Source organism: Spodoptera frugiperda, chromosome 29 (assembly GCF_023101765.2).
Source record: "Spodoptera frugiperda isolate SF20-4 chromosome 29, AGI-APGP_CSIRO_Sfru_2.0, whole genome shotgun sequence".
NCBI lineage: Eukaryota > Metazoa > Arthropoda > Insecta > Lepidoptera > Noctuidae > Spodoptera > Spodoptera frugiperda.
The window spans coordinates 11,922,967-11,949,535 of NC_064240.1; the positions used below are offsets into that span (position 1 = coordinate 11,922,967).

Sequence of the window (26,569 nt, forward strand, 5' to 3'; positions counted from 1 at the left end):
AATTGGTATTATGTAGTAAAAAATACGCGACTTTTGTTTTTATACCATTTTATTTATAGGTACTTAATAAAATTTAGCGTCAAGTGAAATGAAATGAAATTATTGGAAATTATTTCGAAATGATTTTATTTTTCTGTAAATAGGCTACAAAAGTGCGATTTTACACGTCAAAAATTATAAAAAGAAAAATCTAGATGAGGTCACCATTTCCTAACGGACTACTATGAGAAGAAATGCCGAAACAAACTCAGAGGTCTCTTTTAAAGTCAAAATGTGAGAGAATTGTGCAATTTGATGCTGTAGTGGTCTTTTGAGACACAATGTGTTTCCTATTGGGTCTCATATACCAACAAACAAGAGGTTAAGGCTTTTAATTTTTGCGTACATTAGACATCAAAATAGTTTTTTTAAATAATATTTACAGCTGACTTCTTGCTTTAGTATGTGTGATCATTTGTCACCTTCTCAATTTCAGGAGAAAAATAGTTTTCTTATGTGAAACATAGTATAAGTCGTTTGTTTTGCGGCATTTGACAAGTGTAGTTTATTAACAGTATCGATATAGCATTATCGTCATGATAGGTACATAGAGTGTTACTAGTGATGGTACGAATGTGGACGTGTGGTTTGGATCGAAAACACTAGGATCGTCCGTAACACCAGGATTGTCGGGATCGGTTGAATCACTAGGGTCAGTGGGATCGACAGTAGAGGAGGGCTCAGTTGTATCACTAGGGTCAGTGGGATCGACAGTAGAGGAGGGCTCAGTTGGATCACTAGGGTCGACGGGATCGACAGTAGAGGAGGGCGTAGGTGGATCACTAGGGTCAGAGGGATCGACAGTAGAGGAGGGCTCAGTTGTATCACTAGGGTCAGTGGGATCGACAGTAGAGGAGGGCTCAGTTGGATCACTAGGGTCGACGGGATCGACAGTAGAGGAGGGCGTAGGTGGATCACTAGGGTCAGTGGGATCGACAGTAGAGGAGGGCTCAGTTGGATCAATAGGAGGTGCGATATGAGAAATGGTTCTATACACATAATTTACATGCCAGTCTATCCATTTTAGATTCTCATACACATACGCGAGTGCACGCTCAGCAGCCATTTGTGAGTTTCCTAGGTTATTGTTAGGACTTTGCACCCACATTCGAAACTGCGGACAAATAGTTTTTATTAATTAAGAAAGCATTAGTTAGCAAATTCACCCAAACAAGCCACGTAATTAAGCTGTTTTGTTTATGTATTTACCTTATAATATTAATATTAAAATTAGGATTTTTACAATAGTCAGTGAATATAAACCAGATTTTGCAATAGAAGTAGTAAGTCTGACTCGCTAGAAAAGGGCTAATATTAATTTGCGTTTCACTTACTTCTTTAGTTAAATCCTTGTCCGCCATATTTTCCGCGAGAACAAATATCAACTGTTCTAGTTTTTCCACACCATACCTGAACCAACAGAAAATAAAATGTAAAGCCTCCTTTTGAAAAGGATCGTCATCATAATATTGAAAACATACTTACATGTTTCTGATTTCATTGACTCTCAACCTCATGAAATCACGAGCTAGGTCTGCATTCGTGTAACTACTTTCTGCCACTGCTGCGAAAATCTTCACTCGTTCTTCCACACTGTAGGGACTAGTTGATACTATAGTCTGCATGAGATATCTGAAATGTTATTCCGTTATTAAATAACATTACGTAATATACGTAATTGTCTTTTTGTCAAAAAATAAAATCAGTTATTAATCACCCATTAATAAAATCGGGATCATCTGAGCATGCTAGAGACTCCAAAATGACAACTCTCTCGTAATGGGTCGGTTCAATCTCCAGTCTATTCAATAATGCTTCTATGGCATCTTCACCACCTTCCCTCACCATAGTACAGTATACTGCTGGTCTGATTTCGTGAGGGATGTTAGGATTCCTAAAATATAATTATAAAACGTTCTAGTTAGTTGTCTTCTCTGTGTTTGTGTATTGTGTTGATGTCATTTCTTGTTTTAGTATGTATAGATAATATCGGAAAAACATAATCACGCAAAACACTTACACTACTCCTTTATTGTCAGGATCATAGAACCAGTCGACTGCTGCAGCGATGCAAGGTCGGTACCCAGCTCTACAAGCGTGGTCCATCACCAGACCTCGAGTCAATGAGGTCATCGATGGCTCAATTACAGCCATATTAGGGTAGAACGTTACCTCTCTTTCAAAAGCTGGTATTGTTCTATGGATCATTCTCTACGGAGTAAATAATGTTAAGGTGTTTTTTCCATAATATACCTCGTTGATTAAGTTGGATTGGATTGTTGGATCAATTTATACTTTGGGCTGAAGGTATTATGGTATATTTAATTTTTAATACCCTGTACCTACAGTAGTGTCAAAGCTTACGAATCAATTAATGGTAGAGGAATACTATATAAGGGAAACCGTATGGTTTCTCATGTACATCACATGTATTTAAGGGAACCTTTCACAAAACATAATGGTGCATTCAAATGTGTTGAGAGTCCGGTTCTTACTAGTATCAAGTGGCACCAACCGATTTTAATAGCAGCTGTATTTTATTATCAACAAAAAGTAACAATGCTGTAATTGTCTTACCAAATATATGTTAGAATCTAAATCTTCATCGTCAAAAACATATGCTTCTAATCGTTTCTTCAAGTAACTCATATTTCTGACAAAAGCTTTCCATACGGCATATTCAGTTTCATGCTCCATGCTTAGAACTACTCTGAGTGCTACTTCGTAGTCTATATCTCCAGCCCTAGCCAAATTTAAAGCATCATCTACAAGCTACAAAAGAATACAGATATATTTTTATTTTTTTTAAACCTAAATAATCTTTAAAACATAATAATGACATGGAAATAAAATATACTCACAGTTGCACGATTTAAGGGATGGATATCTTTCCTTCTCTCAGGGTTTTCTAGAGCTTTGATTATTCTTTCCCAAAGTCGAATTTCATAGTTTACACGATAATAACCTGCAAATGTATAAAAAGAAACATTAGATACGAACATTATTTTTTATAATTTAATCATTACCACATCTCGAACTACTTAGGGGAATCTACAAATATTGAATATGATGAGGTGGTACTTTAAAAAAAAATGTTAATAAAATTTTACTTTTTATGACTAAGAAAAGACCTTAAATTTAATCGAGGCTTAATTAAACAGTTTTCCCAGCGGTATCATACCGTCTATCGGTAACTCAATGTCTAGAAGTAGACTGACTGCCACACTCAGAGTCATTTAATGCTTACTTAAACTATTCTTTAGTAACGATTTTGTATGGAAAACAATTGCTAAGGATTGGGTTAAGTAACCATTAAATGACTCTGAGTGCGCGAGTTAAAGATTGGATGTGTCATCGATAAAATTTAATATCGATTTCTTTGGGTAGAAATGTCGTATAAACCATTTTGGCCAAATTGAGTTAAAAATACCATTTTGTTCAGTTTTTTTTTCTCTACCGATCTGATTTTCGGTCATAGCCTCTTAAAAAAGGTAAATTTTCAATGTACAAACCGAATAGTTTTTTTATGTTGTTTTGTTATGATATAATGACCACAATTAATATTAACTCAGGGCGTAAATAGTCGTTAATTTTAAATGGTTTATACACACTTATGTGTTAAATGCATTACCTAAACATAGTTTAAATTCGACGTCGTAAATCCAAAGGCAGCCCGCGACGTTGGTGTATGAACCATAATTATTCATTGCAAAAAGCACCTTACGACCAACACACAAGCTCGCATTTAAAAAAAAACAAAAACCTAAGCCTACGAAAAATAATAATTGAGTTCCTACTATTGAGAGTAACATAATTGTTTTTTCCATATATTTATTCAAAATTCTCTAAAATAATATTTTTAAATGCTACTTATAAAATACAAAATAAAATAATATTTAAAAATATAAAAACAGGTCGGCCTGTAGCGGAAGCATGGTCCTAGCTACCGGTGGTTAGGGCTCCAGAGTCAGAAACCTCCTCACAATACGTGCCGTTTCAAGGAGTAGTGCCTTTTGCATCAGGCCCTTGATCCATCCGCCCAACCCGCCTCCTAACGTGGTTGTCGAGGCTGTTGGGTATTAATCCGTTGGCCGACACGACTATCGGCACAACGATAGCCGAATCCACATTCCATATGTCGACCACCTCGTGAGCCAAGTCAACATATTTTATTTGTTTATCTTTCTGAGCTTTCACGAGGTTCTCGTTATGGGGGATGGTGACATCGATCATTATCGTACGGCACGCTTGTCGGTCTATCTCCACTATATTAGGTTTATTGGCTACAATAGTTCTATCAGTGATGATAGATCGACCACGACCAGAAATGATATTATGTCTTATGGATTCACCAGGATTTTGACATACCCGACATATGTCAACAATCCCATCCTTAATAATATAATTATTTCCGGTAGTTATTCGTAATGATAACTTCGTCCATAATTGCACAGACAAATCCTTCAGTTTCTCCAATGAGATTACTGAATCGTAGCCAAGATACGGACCGGTCTACGAAGGGCCCGAAAGAAGCGCCCGTAGAGCTCCTTGCTAAGTTGCTATGCTATACCTCCTTGCGGTCACTGACGCTCAGTACCACAGGTTTGCGCCAGTTCTCTTTTGCTACAGATAGTGGAGTGAATCCATTGTCCACTGCTGCTACTTCTCGATGCATACCCTCGTTTACTTTCAGGAAATATTCCCAGAGTATAGTATTTGTAAAAAAAAACGTTTTTCTGCTCTCCTGAAAAGTCGGGTTTTGGTTTATACGACCTTTCTACCCAAAGGTATCGATATGGCATTTTGGAATAAGTGGCGGAAACTATTTATCGGTAAGTAAAGGTACGGGACCGCAGGCCCGCATCGTACGCATCGCATGCACCGGATTTTAGTTTGTCTTGTATAGAAACTCATACAACTGCATCCACTGATCCGTATCGTTCGGACCGCATCATCAGCAATGCTTACTTGCGATGCGTACTGATGACGGCATACGAAATAAATACATACGTACCTGTGGGCGCTTACCTTAAGTCGTTCTAATAACTTTTCTCACCTTGTCCCTGAATATTGAAAATGATCCAATCATCATCATCATCTAAGACTATATTTAAGTGTCGCAATCCATCTAACATAAACTGGGGATGAATTTTATCGAAGTTCTTTTCAATACTCGTCGTGTAAGTTATTGGTAAGAGTAAGTTACTGGACTCTTTATACGTGAAGCTGAAAGGTAACTAAAAGACAAATAATAGAATTATTAAAAGGTTTTTTATCCAAAATTTAAAAAAGAAATATTTTGTAATAAAAATACTTACCTGGTCCAGCACAATAGTATCAGGTCTGTACGATACTAGTAAAACTGAATACCCGCTGTTTTCTATCCATGGTTTTAAATATTCGCCAAAGTCAGTAAACATGTTATTGTTGCTCCCCACTAATTCACTATTTATTCCATCTATGAAGTCCACTGTATTCACAGTATTTAGAGCTCTGTCAGTAAAACACAGTATTATATTTTTAAAGCATATTATTATAAAACAAAGTTTATTTCATGTAGGACTTAATCGTTTACCGGAAGTTAAGGAGTGCTCTCGCTGCTATTTGAATGAAATCTTTATTTGCATCACCGAGCACAAGTCTGATCATTCTCATGATGGCAGCACTCTTTATCTTGACGAGTCCATTTACATGGTCCCTTATTGCATCTTCATCAAAAAGATCGTCTGCAGGTTCCAATGGATTTGAGTTGATGTAAGCATCGCGTAGCAAACTCTCTTGTATAACTTCAGTTACGAATAATGTGTTAACGTCTAGTAAATTTATATCAGTGGCAAAGTTCGTCTGGAACTGTAACAAATAATGGAATAATAATAATAATAAATTAAACACAAGCTGGAAAGCTCCAGGCCCGGATGGGCTGCACAATTTCTGGTTAAGATGGTTTACCAGTTCGCATAGTCGCTTGGCATCTCAATTTCAGTCAGCTTTGGAGTCTGGATCTTTGCCTCAATTCTTTACGACTGGGTTAACCCACCTGCTCCATAAATCTGGAAGTACCGCGGAACCCAAAAATTATCGGCCGATTACGTGCCTACCGACAATTTATAAACTCCTAACATCCATTTTGAGAGAAAAACTTAATAAGCATATTGAAGACAATAATATCATGTCTACCTCTCAAAATGGATGTAGGAATAGGTCCCGTGGTACTAAGGAGCTTCTCCTCATTGACATGTCCATTTGCCAACAGGTTCGTAGATCTCACAAGAATTTGTCCACATGCTGGATAGATTATAAGAAGGCCTACGACTCCGTGCCACATACATGTCTCATGAGGGTACTGGAGCTGTACAAAGTCGATACAGCTCTGCGTGCTTTCCTGATGTCATGTATGAGACAATGGAGAACAGTTCTTCGCTATCCAGGATGTCGACAAATTTGTGAGAACGATGAACCCATTAGGATAGAGCGTGGTATATTCCAGGGTGATAGTTTGAGTCCATTATGGTTTTGCTTAGCTCTGAATCCTCTAAGCACTTTGCTTGAGGATTCCGGGTTAGGTTACAGGTTGAGAAGAGGGGGAGAAATTATATCCCACCTACTTTACATGGATGATTTAAAGCTATTTGCTCCAAACAACTCGCATCTAATGAAATTACTAAATGTTACTGAAACGTTCAGTAATGCCATTAGGATGGAATTTGGTGTGGACAAATGTGCAATCATGCATGTAAAGAGGGGGGAAATTGTGGAATCAGATGAAACACGAAACTCTGATACCACAAACTTTAGACTTCTCTCTTCAACCGAAACCTATAAATACTTGGGTATGTCAGAAGCGTTAGGCATTGATGTAGCTGTCATGAAGCGTTGCGGGAGCGCTTCTTTGGCCGCCTGAAGAAAGTTCTCAATAGTCTTTTATCAGGTGGTAACAAGGTGCGCGCTTACAACGGTTGGGTCATGCCAGTACTGATGTACTCTTTTGGCATACTCAAGTGGACTCAAACGGAACTGGACGCCCTGGACAGAAAAGTCCGTTCATTGTTGACTGAGCATCGGATGCATCACCCACGATCATCAGTAATGAGACTGTACATACCACGTAAATGTGGGGGGCGAGGCTTTTTAAATGCCAAAACCCTACACAATAGTGAAGTGTGCAGTCTCCGAAAATATTTTTTCAAAATGGAGGTGGGGATGCATCGAGATGTTGTCTCAGTGGACAAAGGACTTACTCCGCTCTCCTTGGCTAATAAGGACTGGAGAGAACCTATAATACTAAGCACTAAGGATCGCAAGAATGTATGGCAAAGTAAGGAGTTGCACGGACGCTACTATCGGGCCCTACATGGGCCAGATACAGATTTCTTAGCGTCCGTATCCTGGCTACGTTTTGGTAACTTATTTGGAGAAACGGAAGGTTTTGTCTGTGCAATTATGGACGAAGTTATGTTGACGAACAACTACCGAAAGTATATTATAAAGGATGGAACGGCTGACATTTGTCGGGCATGTCATCGCCCAGGGGAATCCATTCGACATATAATTTCGGGTTGTTCTCATTTAGCTAACGGAGAGTACTTGCACAGACACAATCTTGTAGCCAGGATTATTCATCAACAACTTGCTTTAAAATACAAACTTGTTGAATCTGAAGTGCCGTATTATAAGTATCTGCCTGACCCAGTTCTTGAAAATGGAGATGTCACACTGTATTGGGATCGAACTATCATCACAGACAGGACAATTGTTGCTAACAAACCTGACATTGTGGTGATAGATCGACCAAGCCGTCGCACAATGATAATTGATATAACAATCCCACATGACGAGAATCTTGTGAAAGCTGAAAAAGATAAAGCCAGTAAATATCTTGATTTAGCTCATGAGGTTGTCGACATGTGGGATGTAGATTCAGCAATCATTGTGCCGATAGTCGTATCTGCCAATGGCCTTATAGCCAAAAGCCTCGACCAACACCTGAGTAGGCTAACGTTAGATGGTTGGATCAAGAGCCTGATGCAGAAGGCAGTACTTCTGGACACAGTACATTGTCCGGAAATTCCTCTCTCTTGAGCCCTGACCGCCGGTAGCTTGGATTTATCCCGTTACTGGTGGGCTACTGCTTTTTATATTTTTAAATGTTTTATTTTTTTTTCTTTTTAATTTAATATTTAAAAATGTAACAACCAAGTAAAAGAAATAAATTAATACGTGATGCAAAAACTTTGGACCCCTTTTTACGAAAATTGCTCGGACGTAGGAGCATAAAATTTGGTACACTTATAGTTTATGTGTAGGAGAAGTTGCGAACGCTAATATTTTTCAAAAATACTGCTTATAAAGTACATTACATCAATAAATAATTACACACTACCGTGCATAGTATCTGATCGTATTTGACAAAACGTCAAAATCGACAGACATTGCGATGATATTCTCACGTCTCATATGAATAGAGTTTTCCTGTTCATGATGCGCCCGAATATATTAATTTGAATTTTACAAAACTAATAGCAATTCATTAAATAAAAATTATCCTTGAACGTATGTTAAGTGGTATTGTAAATTAAATCGTATATGGTCGAATTTCGACCACTAGGCGACCACTAGTAATAATAATTAGGTTTGTGAAATAAAATTTTATGATTATTTTAATTCGTATTTAACTGGCTTTTCGTAATTCAAGAAACAATATTACTGGTGGAACTAATAAATTAAAATAATATGAAGAAAATAGAAAGCTACATTTAAATGATTCGACCATTTCAACTTTTCAAGATCTAGTATGTATGTTGTAATATAATGTTTAAAAACCACAATACACTTGGCAATTTGTGCATGATATTTCATCTAAGGGGACTAGGGGAAATCGCATAATTCGATTCCCCCTAGTCCTTTCTATCATGTAACCACAAGACAATCGACGAAGCGCTTCACTTCAAGCTTTCCTTGGCTCGTGCGAATTTTAAGTGTGGGATGCTTCGGCACGAATGGGTCGGCTCGACCGGAGTGTTACCACGGCCTCACAGAAAACCGGCGTGAAACAACGCTTGCGTTGTGTTTCGTTGTGTGAATGAGATTACCGGAGACCCAATTCCCCCCTTCCCAATCTTCCCAATCCCTGATTCCCGAACAACAACCTGAAATATCAGCGTCCATATGGAACTGCTTACCATTCTCATCATTTCATACGCCGAGTATGTGGTGAATCCTGCGACGATCCATTCGTACCTCCAGTTCTGCGGGTAGATCACATATCCGAACCATTGCCTCGACATAGCCTCTGCTATTTTAGTCAGTGCTATCGCTCTCTGTTTCACTGCATGAGCTGGTTCCATTAACACATAGGGTTCCCTGTGTAAATAATTTCAAAATAAATTTTGCCGATATGGATGCTCAATCTTCACTTATTATCCAGTATAGACAAAAATCGGAATCTTGCTAAAGTCAGTAATTTGTACCACAATCAATAGTACTCGTATCTAGTAAAACCCATGCAGGAGTACCTCTTGAGATACCTTCGAGGTATTCTAATTAATGGCTTTAAATATATTACAGAATTAAAATCGCTTATTTCACCTGCGTAAAGATCAAAGCAATGTACCTATTTTTTTACAGGGAACAAATCCGCTTCATTGTACCAAACCGACCATTGTCTCAGGGACATGAGCAATATTTTATTTGGAACATAACACAATAAATCCCTTATCAAGAAAGCAAGCAGTCCTTACCAAGTAATAGAATACAAACACTTACCAAATGCCGACGATAGAAAGTGAGTTCCAGTCTGTGGATACATCAGGTAGCGCTATTATATTCATTGCACCATTTTGGTCTCGAACTACATCGACGTAAGACTTTTGAGTCCATTCATTTAAATTATTGAAGAAAGAGTTTATAGCTACGGAGGCTTGTAAATCTGCGTTAGAAACTCCAGGTCTCGCAAATAACAAAACATTGGCAGTGGGTGTGTTAATATTTACTAAATTGGTTGCCATCATGCCCCAAAGGTGTGGTGGACCAGTCAATGGACGGAAGTGACTTCTGTAATAAATCAATTTAAAATAATAAATAAATATTGCTTATTAGTATAAATTTACCTACATAATTTGAACCCTTAGCAACACCAAATAAATTAGATGATAATGACGTGAGATGATTGGAACTTTGATTTACTTACAGACTGTCCTCTACTAGCATAGAGTTTGATATTAGATGAGTGTAAGTGTAATGCAGGCCTTCAAATGAGAAGGAGATTATTGGTGCTTCTGTAGGCTCGTCCATGCATGGGAACACGCGCCTCGCGTATGTTGGATGTAGATTCATTGCCAAGTATGTGCTGAAAACAAACCTTTTTTATAAATTATGGTTACAGTTAATAAGGTGAATTGAAATCAAACTACATGTACCAAACACAAATACAAAAGGCACAAAGACGTTGCCAACATTCTAAAGAGATGCTTAAATTATTTATAGTTTCAGTCGTAAGATATTGTTATGAATTGCTATTTATAGTATTTTATTTCCATCTATAAGCTGATGCTTTTGTGATAAGACCTAACAAGCAGAGAGACAATAATATTAATGAATCGACAACTTAAATAACGATCATTTTCAAAGCGCACCTACAAGTTACTAATGTTTCGATAGGATAATTATGTTAGCAGCAAAACCATGTGCAGGTCTGTGGACGGTGAGCAAAGGTAGTTCGCCGCCCGAACAGAACCAGACCCGTGAGTGCGGCGCGTCGCGTTCCGCGTGCGCCTCAAAGAGCCCTCAGACCACCACAGATGGCCCAATGGTGCTACGGACTACGGACCACCTAGCAGATTACCGGGGCTCCGGCTCGAAAAGCAAGAGTAGGATCAGGGTGATTTTTAGTCAGTAAGAGTTTGACACTCCCTCTCGCCTCACCCAAGGCGAGAGAAGTCATATGATGATTTTTACACCTCGAAAAAGAAACCAGTAAAATAATATTTTTTTCAAACTATCACTCTACAAAAATAGTACTTGGAAAAGTAATTACTTTTCATTGCTTCCTCCCAAATAAAGGCCTTGTCCTGTGTTTGATAATTGTCCAGTGTACTCTATAATGACAGTATGTGACAATGCCGTATTAACTGGACAAATTTTAAGTTGTCTGCCATCATTAAAGAAGCTGGCATCAGTGATAACTGAACCACCTAACACTCCTGTTTTCACAGTATTGAAAGTTAAACCCACAGCATGAAGAACAATACAATCTTCTCTAGTATCTGCAGTTAAAGAAATATCCAGTACCGCTCGTCCATTGAATGAATCAAAATTGACTTTTATTTCTACTTCATACGAAAGTACAGTTTGACCTGGTCTAACACTTCTGAATAAATCACTTCGAGTGGCGTTCACAGGCACATTACCACCAAACACATTTTTATTTCCATCCAATATATCACTATAATTTTTAATGAATTTTCCAAAAGTTTTTGTAGCAAATTCTGTTTTAAAATTTTCTAATGATGTTGATTTAGTAGCAGGTAGTGAATTCGTAAACACATTAAATAAGATTATGTAAGTAAAGAAGATACACTTCCACTTGAACTTAGACCAAACCATACCGACGGAGTTTTAATGACCCTTCACTTTAGTCCTAACACGTCTATGCGTCGATTCGTTCTTAAAGGAAATGGGTCTTAATGAATCACAAAAATGTTTAATCGTTTAAGATAGATACGGTATAAGATACGAAATAATTTTGATAGTGTCTCAATTAGCTTTAGATAAAACATTGGAGATAAGCATATAGATTTAATCTTTTTCTATTTTTATCGTACTGTCAGTAACAACAACACTTATTGGCCGCCTGATGGTTGGTAGTTCTCGTAGCCTGGCGTAGTATTACAGCTCCTCCCAAAGGTGGTCCATAAGATATCGCCTTGTGACATAAGACCGCCCATTGTTCACACGGTTACATATCGAGTTACACAAATTGGCATATTTGACGTTCAGTTTGTACTGGTCTTGCATGGGTTGATGTTTAGCCGTGTGTGCATTCCCTATTACCTCCCTCCCCATTCTTCTGAATCCTCAATTCTCCAATAATCCGCGAATTCCTAACCCTCAAAAGGCCGGCAACGCGCTTGTAACGCCTCTAGTTTTTCGGGTGTCAATGGGCGACGCCTATTGCTTACGATCAGTTGATCCGTCTGCTTTTTTACAGGCTTACACCATAATTAATCATTTATTTATGTTTATCATATGTATACGTGTGAAAACAGAGAACAGAGAAGAAGAAATACATCTGTTAATTTCACCATCATTTTCTGGGATATGCCCTTCTCATTTACTTATATTTATGTAATCTGTTGTAACCAACCAATTACATAATCATAAATAAAATCCGTATTCGAATGCTCAAACATGTTAGACGAACAAAATGTTCGTTATTCGTTAGTGGCAGACACTTGTGAACCGAGGCATACGCTTTTATCATGACATCATACTAGTATTTTGACGGAGGAGTATAGTACTTCCCCGATTTTATCAATTGCAAGTTGATTTGTTTTTAAGATAATATTGGAGTATTATATTATTAAACACTGCATTACATATAGTAAAATAAATAAAATGAGGACCGATTTGTTCTATAGATATTATATTATACAGGCTATGATAAAATTGCAACGACTAAGTCTAGTGGGCACTAGACTAAGTTGTTGCAATTTTTATAACCTTTTTTGAAAACTAGATGCGTCTGTTTCCAATGTAAAACTTTGAATTGTTGTATTGGAAAGGTTGAATTTTCTGTGAGGCCTTGGTTTCATTCCAGTCGAGCTGGCCCATTCATGCCGAAGCATGGCTCTCCTACACTTTATCAAAAAGTATCTTTAAATTACAACTAAGACATGATAAGACTTTATGTATTAATGATTAACTGCGAAACTGTTAATTGCACTGATAATATCACCGGTAGCCTGGATCATGTTCCTGATACCAGTTTGTTGACCCCTTATTATTTTGTGGACAGGAAAACGAGCCGACGGTTCAATCTGCGCCAACATCAGAGGAGTAATAAACGAATTACCGGCCTTCTGGTGGTTAAAAATTTGAGGATAGGCGATTTGTTGACTAGGGGACCAGACCAAACCTGGCGTTTGGGCCTCAGGTTATCTCATACATGCAGTGAAACATGTACGAAAGAGTATCCGTCTCCTTTGACGTCTTGGAAATTTGTACTAGATAAGATTGCAACTCTGCAGTTGATGAAGAAAATTAAATTCAATCACTGCATCACTTACGTACCTATTGATACGAATAAACATTGCGTCATCATCTGACTGTTCTCGTCTACTGTTGGACATAGGCCTCTCCAATGGCACGCCACTATGCTCATTCTACGCATTTAACCACTACCAGCCACCTTGCGGATATCGTCATTCCACCTAACTGGCTTTACACTACGCTTGCCTAGCCGCGGTCTCCTGGGCTCGCTGTCATCGCAGCGGTAAGTCCCCTCTTTGAGGAGTGGCTTGAGAGGCGCCACGGCGTCCTCACCTACCGCCTAACGCAGGTGCTTACCGGACATGGGAGTTTCGGTAGGTTCCTGTTCCTTATTGGGCGGGAGGAAACGCCCGGGTGTCATCACTGTGAGGACCGCCCGGAGGACACGGTAGAACATACGGTGGCGGTGTGCCCTGCGTGGGCTGAGCACCGCCAAGTCCTCAGGGATGTGGTCGGCGACGGCGACCTCTCGCGCCCGGCACTGGTTCAGGCCATGGTGCGGAGCGAGAGGGACTGGGATGCCGTCTCCTCCTTCTGCGAAGCAGTCATGCTAGCTAAGGAGGAGGCGGGGCGCGTGAGAGAACAAACCTCCTCACGCCCCAGCCGTCGCGAAAGACACTCCGGGCGTAGGGGATCCGAGACGATCTCCGGCCACCGTAAGTGCGGGCCTGCGGACGGCGAGCAAGGGTAGCTCACCGCCCGAACAGAACCAGACCCGTGCGTGCGGCGCGTCGCGTTCCGCGCGCGCCTCAAAGAGCCATCAGACCACCACAGATGGGGCCCAACAGGGCTGATGCCTGATCCGGAGCTGCGGACTACCTAGCGGGTTTACCGGGGCTCCGGCTCGAAAAGCAGGAGAAGGAACGGGGTGGTTTTTAGTCAGTAAGAGTCTGACACTCCCTCTCGCCTCGCCCAAGGCGAGAAAAGTCATTGAATGATTTTCCCCCCTCAAAAAAAAAAAAAAAAAGCCGCGGTCTCCACTCTAGAACACGTTTACCCCAATGGTTATCAGTTCTTCGACAAATGTGAACATTGCGTCACATTACCTCAAATTACTAATACCTATTTCTGATTGAAGTTTGGTTTTTCCCCGATTCTATTTCTGGTCGATTTCTTTGGAAGATAATTGTATTAAGATTATACAGGCAGTAAAAGATAATAGGCAGTATTAGGTCGCACCCCTTTCTTCACAACATTTTTTGTGCCTGATTAATTATGTCTCTAACTGCCGCACTCAGAGACATTTAAAAATTACTTAAACTATTGCTTAGTAACGATTTTGTGCCGTAAACAATTACCAAGGACCGGGTTAAGTAATCATTATATGACTATGAGAACGGCGGAAAAGTGTTTATACCTAAGTAATGATAACGTGTTTTAAGTTGATATCTGCGCGGGACAATTTAGTGTGTAATTCACTTATTATATGAAATTGTGTGTTGGTCACACACGACTCAGGTTGTTGTGGTAGGTACAGGTCAAAACAAACACGTTTAATCATTATTAACTAATGTTATATTTAGATTTACATTTGAACAATTTTGCAATATGTACATATTACATTTTATTTTATTTAAAGATTTTATTACTTACACATTATTTTCCCGTAATAACTACATAATAATGAATATTAAAATTAAAAAATTTGATTTAAATATAGTAGATATATTTTTATGTTTATATTCGATTTCTTATTTCTATCGTAATATACTTACATTAAATAATATTTAATACACATAACACTAAATTTGAGGCAAGAGGACGCGCTTGCCACAGATTTAGTTTACTTAAATTATTTAATTACGAACAAAAATATTAAAAATATGAGTGAAAATGCAGTAAAAAAATACAACTTAAAAATCAAACACAAATGTTTCATAAAATAATAAGTTTTAAATACTCTTACATTTTAATATTTTACTTAAAATACGTCATCTATTTTATATTTATACTTAAACTAATACCAAGATAACTGTTAAAATATTATTATATTATACGTATATTAATAATTTTAAATATTAAGTGATAATTTATATTATATTCACTAAAACTAAAGTCACTTTGTGCAATTCTGGTACTAACAACTAAAATTATAAATTACATAAACCTATCAATAACAAATTACTCATTATAAGTACGTATAATATTAATTTCATACTCTTGTCAAACATTCTCATTACATTCTATGTAGCAAGATGTGATCACACAGAAGCTTATTCGAATATTAAAAATATAATCGATTATACAATTTTCAATTGCAAACCGATTTGTTTTTTAATTTCGGACAAACCTTTTATGAAACTACGAATAATATCGACAACGATATTATCGAGTTTCTTAAACCCATCACCAATTTTTAAATACCTACCTAAATTCTATGTAGACTATTAACATTTAAAATTATAATTAAACTTAACTTGTATTGTAGAGTTCTTTTTTTAATTCTATCTTAATACTAACATAAAAATATATTAATTACAAATTACTTCAACAATAAAATCTTAATAAAATTAACTATTACGCATAAAATAAATTCAAAATTTGAAAGTTAAATTTTGGTCTTACGTTTACAACTCCGACATTTTGAATTTATTATTAAAAAAAATAATTAAATTAATTGTTGAATATTGCCGCCATGACAGATACGCAAAGTGCTACTAGTGACAACACAAGCGTGGGTGCGTGGTTTTCGTCGATCCATTCATACACATCATCCGTATACTTGTCTCCCCAGTTCTGGTTCTCTTGCACATACGCGAGTGCACGTTCAGCAGTCATTTGAGAGTCTTCCAAGTTATTGAACGAACTCTGAACCCAGATTTCAAACTGTGGACAATTTATTTTTCAACTTTTAGAACAGCACTAGCAAGCACAATTAAAGTTTCACGATTTGTTTTTGACATTTTTTTTTTTATTATACGGCACATACTGCCCACTGTACATTTTGCCGTTAAAAATCTAGGGCCAAAATAGTGCTCCTGCTAAGATGATCCAACCAAGCTTTTGCTTTGGTTGGATCGTTATCAGTTGTATAACTGAATTACTTGCTTTACATGGCCTCCAGAAACCCTAAAGACTCGTCCCTACTAGGAACATCCTTTCCAATTCCTTGTCGCACAGTCAACAATGTCGCGGCGATGTTATCCGACTTCGCCCGATGTCTCTGGGGACACATGTCGCTCGACAAATGTTCCAAGTGGAGACGAGGCTTAACTTGCCAAGTCGTTAGTCAAAATGTGTGGCTTGACAGTTTTGTTTAGTACTACAAGAATTTGGTAAGTTTTGTATTTGTAAATTTTCATATTCTTTACACTTGTTTCTACTTACTTCTCTAGTTAAATCACCGTCCGCCATATTTTCTGCCAGGACATATATCAACTGTTCAAGTTTCTCCACGCCATACCTGAACAAACAAAAAATATTTTAACATCTTAATCAGATTTCGTGGAAACCTTTTTGGAGACAACTACCATCAGTCAATGATATACTTACATGTTTCTGATTTCATTGACTCTCAATCTCATGAAATCACGAGCTAGGTCTGCATTCGTGTAACTACTTTCTGCCACTGCTGCGAAAATCTTCACTCGTTCTTCCACACTGTAGGGACTATTTGATACTATAGTCTGCATGAGATATCTGAAATGTTATTCCGTTATTAAATAACATAACGTAATATACGTAATTGTCTTTTTGTCAAAAAATAAAATCAGTTATATTAACTCACCCATTAATAAAATCGGGATCATCTGAGCATGCTAGAGACTCTAAAATGACAACTCTCTCGTAATGGGTCGGTTCAATCTCCAGTCTATTCAATAATGCTTCTATGGCATCTTCACCACCTTCCCTCACCATAGTACAGTATACTGCTGGTCTGATTTCGTGAGGGATGTTAGGATTCCTAAAATATAATTGTAAAAGGTCCCAATTGATTGTCTTTTGTCTACTGTTGTGTTAATTACATTTTGGTCAATAAGTCTACTTGTTGTCTTGACTAATCATTGTCAAGTTAAGTGAACGTATTTATGCCATTACTGCTAGACAAATAGTAATAAGTCATTATGCTGCATTTTTTAGGAATTAGTGATAAGTCTGTGGAAGCACGTTGAGGAACAAATAATTCTAAATAAATAACTTGTTTGTATTTAAAACTTGCCAGATAAATAAATGCTTCGTTACACTTACACTACTTCGTTATTGTTAGGGTCATAGAACCAATCGACTGCTGCAGCGATGCAAGGTCGGTACCCAGCTCTACAAGCGTGGTCCATCACCAGACCTCGAGTCAATGAGGTCATCGATGGCTCATTTATAGACGTATCAGGATAGAACCCTATTTCTCTTTCAAAAGTTGGTATAGTTCTACGGACCATTCTCTGCAATTCAATTTGAAAAGATTAGTAATCACGTAATTGCATGGTTACAACAGAATATTAAAACAGTAAGACGTGACGTCTTTCAAAACGATTTTGTTGCATTGCAAGTCACACCTATTCGAAATTATATTTCTTACCAAATAAATATCAGGATCTAAATCGTCATCGTCAAATACAAAAGCTTCTAGTCGTTTCTTCAAGAAATTCATATTTCTAACGAAAGCCTTCCACACGGCATATTCAGTTTCATGTTCCATGGATAGGACTACTGAAAATGCTATGTCGTAGCCCAGCTGTCCAGCTCTGGCCAAGTTAAGAGCATCGTCTACGAGCTGCAAGTAAATAAATTTCACTATATTATTATTATGAATATACTTAATAATATTTTCACCTCAAAAGCTTAAAAACTTCCACTACTAAGCTATGGATCTCCTCTATCAAAGAGAGGTTTTCCTAAATCACAGTTTGATTACTGCCTATTAAATGATAATCGAATCTTGTAATACCCGCAGAAGAAGTAAAGGACCCTGCCGAAAGATTTGCCTTAAGACAAATACATGTATTCTATTTACCACTGCAAGATAATTATCCTTGAATACTATCTGAATAAACTTTAGAAGCAACTTAAAACTTAATTCAGATTACTCACAGTAGCTCGATTCAAGGGGTGTATTTCTTCCCTTCTGTCAGGATCTTCAAGGGCTTCGATAATTCTTTCCCAAAGCACAGTGTCATAGGTAACGCGATAATATCCTGCAATAATATGTGATAAAATCCAATCAAAATAAACGAAGACTAAGAACTATTTATGATCAAGAAATATAGGTATATGTGGGGAAGCAAATGCCTGACATGAGGTGGTACCAACTTTTAAGTAAAATAAAATGAAGATTATTAAATATAAATATAACGATCGTATAAAACGGTTTAGGAAGGAAATATTGCTTGCTTAATTAAAACTTGGCTTATTAACGTTACCTTTCGAATAGCTAACGTGAGTAAGTCGTATTTCAATTAATTTACAATAGTTATTAAACCATCATCTTTTCTCACCTTGCCCCTGAATATTGAAGAGGATCCAATCTTCCTCATCCAAGAATACGTTTAAGTTATGGTTAATATCTAACATAAACTGCGGATGGATATTATCGAAGTTCTTTTCTATACTCGTTGTGTAGGTTATTGGTAAGAGACGGCTTGGCGACTCTCTATTTGTAAAAGCGAAGGGTGTCTGGAAAACAATAAAATTAAAACTGAAGATCTTCCATGCTTCGGTACAAGTGGGCCGGTTCGACCAGAGTGATACTACGGTCTCATAGAAAACCAACGTGAAATAACCCTTGCGTTGTGTAAGTGAGGTTACCGGAGGCCCAATTACCCCCCTTCCCAATTCCCGATTCTCCAAAACCGTTAAATTCCTAATCCTCAAAAGACCAGCAAAGCCCTTGTAACGCCTGTGGTGTTTCAGGTGTCCATAGGCGGTGAGGATTGCATACCATCAGGTGATCAGTCTGCTCGTTTACCTCATATACATTAAAAAAAGATTTTTGTTGCCCTTATACATTAAATAAAGATCTTTGTTGCCCTTATACATTAAAAAAAGATGTTTGTTGAAGAATAGGACTTCTGATAACTTCAGTTCAGCAAAGCGCACCTACCCACTTCTTCTTTCAACTCAACAATGTTCTCGTTAGTTTTCAAAGTGCGAATGTAGTTTGTTACCAGGGCCTGTCTCCTGAGGTGTTAGCATCTGTTCCACCTCTGAGGATTCTTAGCATTTCTCACCCCACTATTGATTGATTAAACTATCGAGAATTGAGTGCTTTTATTCTTGTAATCACTTTTCTTGGTAGTCATATAGCTAACATGTTGTTATAATTTGGTTTTATATGCAGACCACGCCACGCCTCTTATACTTATGAGCAGAAAATACATGTTATCTGTAAAATGATAATTACCTGATGCAGCAAAACTCCGCTAAACGTGGTTTCAACGCGTAAAAGGGGATACCCGTTGCTAGTTATCCATGGATCTAAATATTCGTCAAAGTCACCAACCGTACTATCTACTAATTCACTATTTATTCCATCTATAAACTTCAATGTATTTATAGTTTCTAGCGATCTGTAAAGAATAGGTATTACTTATTAAGACAGAAAAAAAAACATAGTTGAGGTTTACTCAAAGTAACAAAATATTGCGGAAAAAGAATAAAAAATATGGCTATACACCGAAATTCTAAAACAGGTTGGCCGCGTGATGTCACAGCGCTGTGCTCATTGCTCATGCATAGGAGTCCAGTTGTGACTTGGAAGTTTCATGAAACCAAAGTAACTACATATTTTATTGGCCGTTCATTATACTAAAACCACTCTATTACTTACCGCATATTGAGGAGAGCTCTCGCTGCTATTTGAATAAAATCGGTTTCATCATCACCGAGCACAAGTCTGATCATTCTCATGATGGCAGCACTCTTTATCTTGACGAGTCCATTTACATGGTCCCTTATTGCATCTTCATCAAAAAGATCGTCTGCAGGTTCCAATGGATTTGAGTTGATGTAAGCATCGCGTAGCAAACTCTCTTGTATAACTTCAGTTACGAATAATGTGTTAACGTCTAGTAAATTTATATCAGTGGCAAAGTCGGCTTGGAACTGTAACAAATAAACAGAAAAAAATTTAAGCCCTTTAAACTTTAATAACAACAAATTTCATATAAAACAAGTTGACAATATTGTAAATGGCCGGAGGTCACTTTATTCTTATATATAAAAATGAATTGCTGTCAAAGTCAAAATCAAAGCATTTATTTCAATTAATCCTTAGGCACTTTTAAAACGTCAAATTGAACTGTCAGTCTGTTTAGATTAGGTAGATTTGGATTATTTTAGTCTTGAATTATTTGTGGAATTCCAAGAAAGGTTTAAAAGGTGATAATAAGTTATTGAGGCGGTACAAAGTTTGCCGGGTCAGCTAGTCTGACGATAAAAAGGCCTATTCTGCTCACATAAACCAGCTAACCACTGTCATCGGTAACCAATGTATTGTTATCTTATTACAAAAATGTCTCGAAAGGAACTTCTATGTCAAACTGCTTACCATTCTCATCATTTCATACGCCGAGTATGTGGTGAATCCTGCGACGACCCATTCGTACCTCCAGTTCTGCGGGTAGATCACATATCCGAACCATTGCCTCGACATAGCCTCTGCTATTTTAGTCAGTGCTATCGCCCTCTGTTTCACTGCATGAACTGGTTCCATTAACACATAGGGCTCCCTGTTAAAACAATTTCAAAAATATCTTTACCGATGGACAGTCGGACACTCCATGTTGACTATTAATTTTAATTAAATTTGGACGAGAGTTATAGACAGCAATAAAAGCATGGCATGACCAATTCATGAGACAAAATTAACATAATTTGTTTAATTGCCGCAGACCTGACAATTGATCTTACTAATATTATAAATGCGAGTTTTTGTGTTTATGTTTGTTACTCAATCACGTCAAAATGGCTGAAGGGATCGCAATGAAATTTAGAACAAGGGTAAATTATGTTTTGGAATAACAAAGAGGATATTTATTATTCCACAGCAGAAACTAGTTTACGATGTAAATTAACAAATTAAAAACTTAAACACTCACCAAATACCGACTGTGGAAAGTGAATTCCAATCTGTGGATACATCAGGTAGCACCATTATGTTCATTCGGCCATCTTGATTCTCTATCACTTCGAAGTATGGCTTTTGAGTCCATTCGTTTAAGTTATTGAAGAAAAAGTTTATGGCTACGGAGGCTTGTGATTCTTGGTTAGAAATTCCAGGTCTCGCATATAGCACAACGTTGGAAGTCGGTAAGTTGACAGTTCCAAAATTGTGTGCTATCATACCCCAAAGGTGCGGTGGACCTACCAATGGTCGGAAATGGGTTCTGGAATAAATTAGTGCAAATTGTATAATTTATTTTTCTAGAGGTCTTCTAGTGGTTAATTTACTTACTGGCTGTTTTCTTCTAGCATAGCGTTGGATGTTAGATGATTGTACTCCAGGCCCTCAAATGAGAAGGAGATTATTGATGCTTCTGTAGGCTCGTCCATGCATGGGAACACGCGCCTCGCGTATGTTGGATGTAGATTCATTGCCAAGTATGTGCTGAAAACAAATATGCTTTTATTTAGTACTAGTTTCCGCCCGCGACTCCGCCGCGCGGATGTCGATCTTCGCGTGGATGTTTTATCATTTTTTTTTTGTTATATTGTTTTTAATCAAACGGTTCAAGCCTAACCCGACTTTCGACCCTACAGGGTACGGCGCTGAATCCACTGCGGGTAACGCAATGTGTGTTTGCGGTTCTACAGAACAACGTATTTTTCCAGGATAAAAAGTATCCTGTTTTATGCCCAGGATAATAAGGTATAATTATACCAAGTTTCATCGAAATCGAACCGTTAGTTTTCACGTGATGCCTGAACATACAGACAGACAAAAAAAACACATATTTGGGTTCAGGATCAATCCAGTAACACTCTGCTATTTATTTTTTAATATTTTCAATGTACAGAATTGATCCTTCCTCAGATTTATTATATGTATAGATATATGATGTATACTTTTGAACTAACTGTGTAAAACTATCTTGGAACGAAAACTTTAACGTATCTTCAAAAGCACAAACATTTTGACCACAGACTTTTGTAGATTATATTCCGGATAAAGCCTGTATTAATTATATTGTAGACTGTTGCCATAGAAATGTAGATTGTTGATCCAGATCCAGACCCTATACATTTGTTTCCCACTCTATTTTCTACAAACAAACTAAATGACACTTCTAAATTTTTTATAATGGAAAATAAAAAAAAGTATCTATTTCGGTCACCACAGTCTTGTAGTCTTAAATTTCAAATTGAATAATTTTCATTTTTAAGTTTTAAATTGAGCAACAAAATAGCAGAATTTCAACACAACAGTAACTATAAGTAACTTTAAAAATAATAATATAAAATATTTAAAAAATATAGAGGGAAACATGAATTAACTACTTATTAGAAACTTACGTTTTTACATAACGTTAAACATTTCAGTAATAAATAAGTGTAATTAATCTAATTAAGTTTGGAAATCACGATTAATACCACTTATTTTTTTAAAAATCTATCGTGAGATGAAACAAGTCCAACAATTGTAAGCCTCAAAAAGCAAGTCCTAAAATAAATAAAATTCCGGAAGATTTTTTTAATATTGATGACCATAAAGCACTAAACGACGTTTGCATTGCTCCTTAATAACGATTATGATTGCAAAGATACAGAGGTATTGATGAAATAACTTAAAAAAAAAGATTCCACTGTTCAAACATTATACTTTAAAAAAGTGGTTAAGATGGTAAAAAAAAAATACATTACTTTTGGTCGCTTCCTCCTAAATAAAGGCCACGTCCATTGTTTGATAGCTGTCCACTGTACTCTATAAGAACCATATGCGTAGAAGCTGTACCTGGAGAGATTTCAAGTTCTCCATCATCAACACCAAAGTCGACGTCTTGCATATTTGAACCGCCCATAATTCCCGCTCTCACAGAATTAATATTTAAATCCTCAACATGAAGAACGATAGAATCTTCTCTAGTATCTGGCGTTAAATTAACTTCCAGTAAAGCTCGTCCATTGAACGAATCTCCATTGATTGTTATTTCTAGTTCATACGAACGTACAGTTTGTCCTGGTCTAACATTTTTGAATAAATCACTTCGGTTTGCATTCACAGTCACATCACCGTCGTCAGTCACATATTTATTTCCACTATAATTTTCAAGTGATTCCTCCGCACTCTTTGTGGCAAAATTGGTTTCAATATTTTCTGAATCGATGTTAGATTTTAATGAAGATGGTGAATTAATAAGAGGGAGTGATTTCGTAAAAACGTTGAATAAGATTATGTAAGTAAAGAAGATACACTTCCACTTGAACTTGGACCAAACCATATTGATGGAGTTTAAATGGCCCTTCACTTTGCCGCTAACACTTCCATGCGTCGTTTCGTTTTGCAGTCTTGAGGGAAATGGGACTTTGAGAAAGAATTCAAGAATACATTTTAATCATAAAAATGATCCAAGAGATACGAGATGATCTCGATAATGTTTCAACTAGGTTTAATATGACAAACAACGGAGATAGAATACAGGTATCAGTGGAAATTTAAATTTATCAAGGTTGTATCGACATTTTGTATGGAGATAATGCATTCAGTGAAGATTTATATGTAGGAATACTGTGCTACAATTACGTAACGAAATCATCACATAACTGATTGACGTCACTATTGCCACTAGTCTACTTGTGAGGCATGTGGCTATAGAGGTCTAGTTTTGTTATTGTCATCAATAAAATGAAGTATCTAACTAAATACAATCTTATTAATATTATAAATGCGAAAGTTTGTGTATATAGGTTAGGTAGGTAGTAGGTAGGTTTGTTACTCAATCACGTTAAAACGGCTGAAAAAATCGGAATGAAATTTGGAACATGGATAGATTGTGATCTAAAATAACATATATGTTACTTTTTATCCTACAGAAACGCAAGCGAAGCCGCGGTCAGAAGCTAATAATAAATAATTAGTCTTATGAGACATAATTATTACTATTACTATTTTAAGTTAACAACTGACATTTGCCTTTAACGTGACTTGAAATTAGTCGAGTTACCTATTCAAATAGTTACGTGAGTAAACCAAATATTTAAGTTATCAATATGAAGTCAGATGGTAAAAATGCATATATTAATCAGGAATGATGGTGTCTATTTTAATGACAAAAAGTAATAGTATGTAACTAATAACTGTGATAATAATTTGGTAATACACCATATGATTTGAAAAAAGACTATAAAATCTAATCAAAGACAATCATTTGATAGACATTTTTTTTTGTTATAACTATCATGAGACAGACCAACCTAATTAAATTTAATTTAATTACCAACTAATTAAACTATCAACTAATTAAATTTAATTTAATTAGGGCTTATTCACACGAACTGAACGCGACGTCACGCGACACACGCTGCTCGTGAACAAGAATCCCGTTGCGACTTGAAACTAGTAAATTTTTCCTCAAAAGTTTCACGTGAGTAAGTATTGTGTGCAAAATTTGAAAGAACTTATGTACTATGATAACATGAAAGTAATCGACTGTTTTACGTCATCTTATAGTGATAGCCGAGGGCATTTCATCGTTGCTGTCGACAGACTAGACGGTGAGCACATTATCTTACTAGTATTAAAATGGCAAATGGACAACTCTAAGTGTATTTTGCTGTTTTAATTATTATTGAGTATTTAATTACTCACAGTAATTCTGGACATATCCAGAAGTGGAAACATCATTGACACACATCAAAGCGTGGGTGTTGTAGGTATTAGGTACCATCACCACGACTACTGAATCATGAAGCAAGCAAAGCAAAGCACTACGTCTATTCAAGTGAAAATGTTGAATGATATCATCGATTGTAAATACCCATGTATTAAATTATAAAAATACGTATACCGACACAAAAAATATAGTATTTACCAATGTGTGCGTAATAGGCGTTTGGCTATTACGTTTGTTTTTATGCACATTACTATAAAATTACCCACACATGTAAAGGTATTGCATAGCTATAGTTATGTTGGCTGTATACCGATTAATGTTGCTCAGTTATAACTTACAATTCAGAAACCTGATAGTTTTCCAATAATGCGTTTTGAGATTAAAAGTAAAAAATGAAATAAATAAAGTACTTACTTGTCTCCATAGCTTCCTCTGTACAATCCTTTGCCAACCCCATTCAAAGACCCAGAATATTCAATGTATAATGTGTATTGTGAACCTAGTTGCCCAGGTTCTATTTCCAATATTTGGTCATCATCATCCGTAGAGTAGTCGGCATCAAACAGATTACTGCCGCCCATAATAGCATACTGCACACTGTTTATATTTAAACCGGCAACGTTTAAAACAATTGGATCTTCTCTTGTATCGTGATCGAAGATTCGTAAATTGACGATCGCTCTTCCATCAAACGAACCACCTTCAACATTAGCGTTTATTTCCACAGCATAACTCGATACTTCCATTCCAGGACGTACCTGGTTCCGCATTACCAATGCATTATTCGTAACTTCATTTGATGTGCCTTCAGTAACATTAATCACATTTTTACTTTTTGGTTCAAGTCCTAACTCATCAACTTCAGTCTGAACAATATTCAAATCAACAGGTTTACATGTAACTGACACTATAGTTATTAGAAACACGAATCTAAATAGACCCATTTTGACAACACTAGATGGTAACTTTTCATCGAATTTACGCTAATGCGTATACGTCGATGACCTATAAATAACTGACCAGATTTTTCTTAAAGTTAGCTCTGAGCAGTGTAGGCACTGGGACGATAAAGTGTGTACACTGTGTTTCAAGATTAGTTATCATTTTTACTATCGAGTGACCAATTTATCACAGTACTCTAGTTTTTGTTACAAACTTTTATTTATCTATTTTAAATAATATACAAAACTGCTTTACGGTTATAATATGTTTCTTTACTAAGCATATCAGTAACAGAAAACTCATCAATGTAGTAGTGCATCTAAGTGTAACTGAAAGGCCATGAGGCCTACTAAAGAATGCGAGGCTAATAAGAGTAAATGTAGTTTTTTGGTTTCTGCATAGGATAGAATAGAACGTAATTATGTATGAATAAAAGCACCAAGAATTGAATGAAAATCTACAAAATCTAAAGATGTTCTCATAATTTGTACTTCAAATGTAAAAAAAAGTGTCGCATCATAGTGAACAATAAATTGTCTCTTGTGCAATGGACGTTT

General features: G+C 36.7%; 1 protein-coding gene across 5 annotated transcripts; it reads right to left on the reverse strand.

The window, feature by feature from the left end:
* Window positions 1-111: 111 nt before the first annotated feature.
* Window positions 112-26,092, reverse strand: LOC118268088 (aminopeptidase N-like). 5 transcript variants are annotated; one of them, XM_050706697.1, is made up of 14 exons: window positions 25,485-26,091; window positions 10,226-10,384; window positions 9,802-10,089; window positions 9,219-9,399; window positions 5,615-5,889; window positions 5,358-5,532; window positions 5,096-5,276; window positions 2,901-3,004; window positions 2,617-2,811; window positions 2,060-2,250; window positions 1,757-1,933; window positions 1,525-1,671; window positions 1,374-1,449; window positions 112-1,153 (listed from the first exon to the last, which is right to left on the reverse strand). In XM_050706697.1, exons 1-14 carry the CDS (start codon window positions 26,012-26,014, stop codon window positions 548-550), a joined length of 3,285 nt encoding a protein of 1,094 aa, XP_050562654.1. In that variant the 5' UTR covers window positions 26,015-26,091; the 3' UTR covers window positions 112-547. The 5 variants fall into 5 exon arrangements, with proteins under 5 accessions (XP_050562654.1, XP_050562652.1, XP_035438240.2 ...); XM_050706695.1 differs by lacking the exon at window positions 25,485-26,091 and adding an exon at window positions 23,101-23,817; XM_035582347.2 differs by lacking the exon at window positions 25,485-26,091 and adding an exon at window positions 11,072-11,738.
* Between the last annotated feature and the right edge of the window lie 477 nt (window positions 26,093-26,569).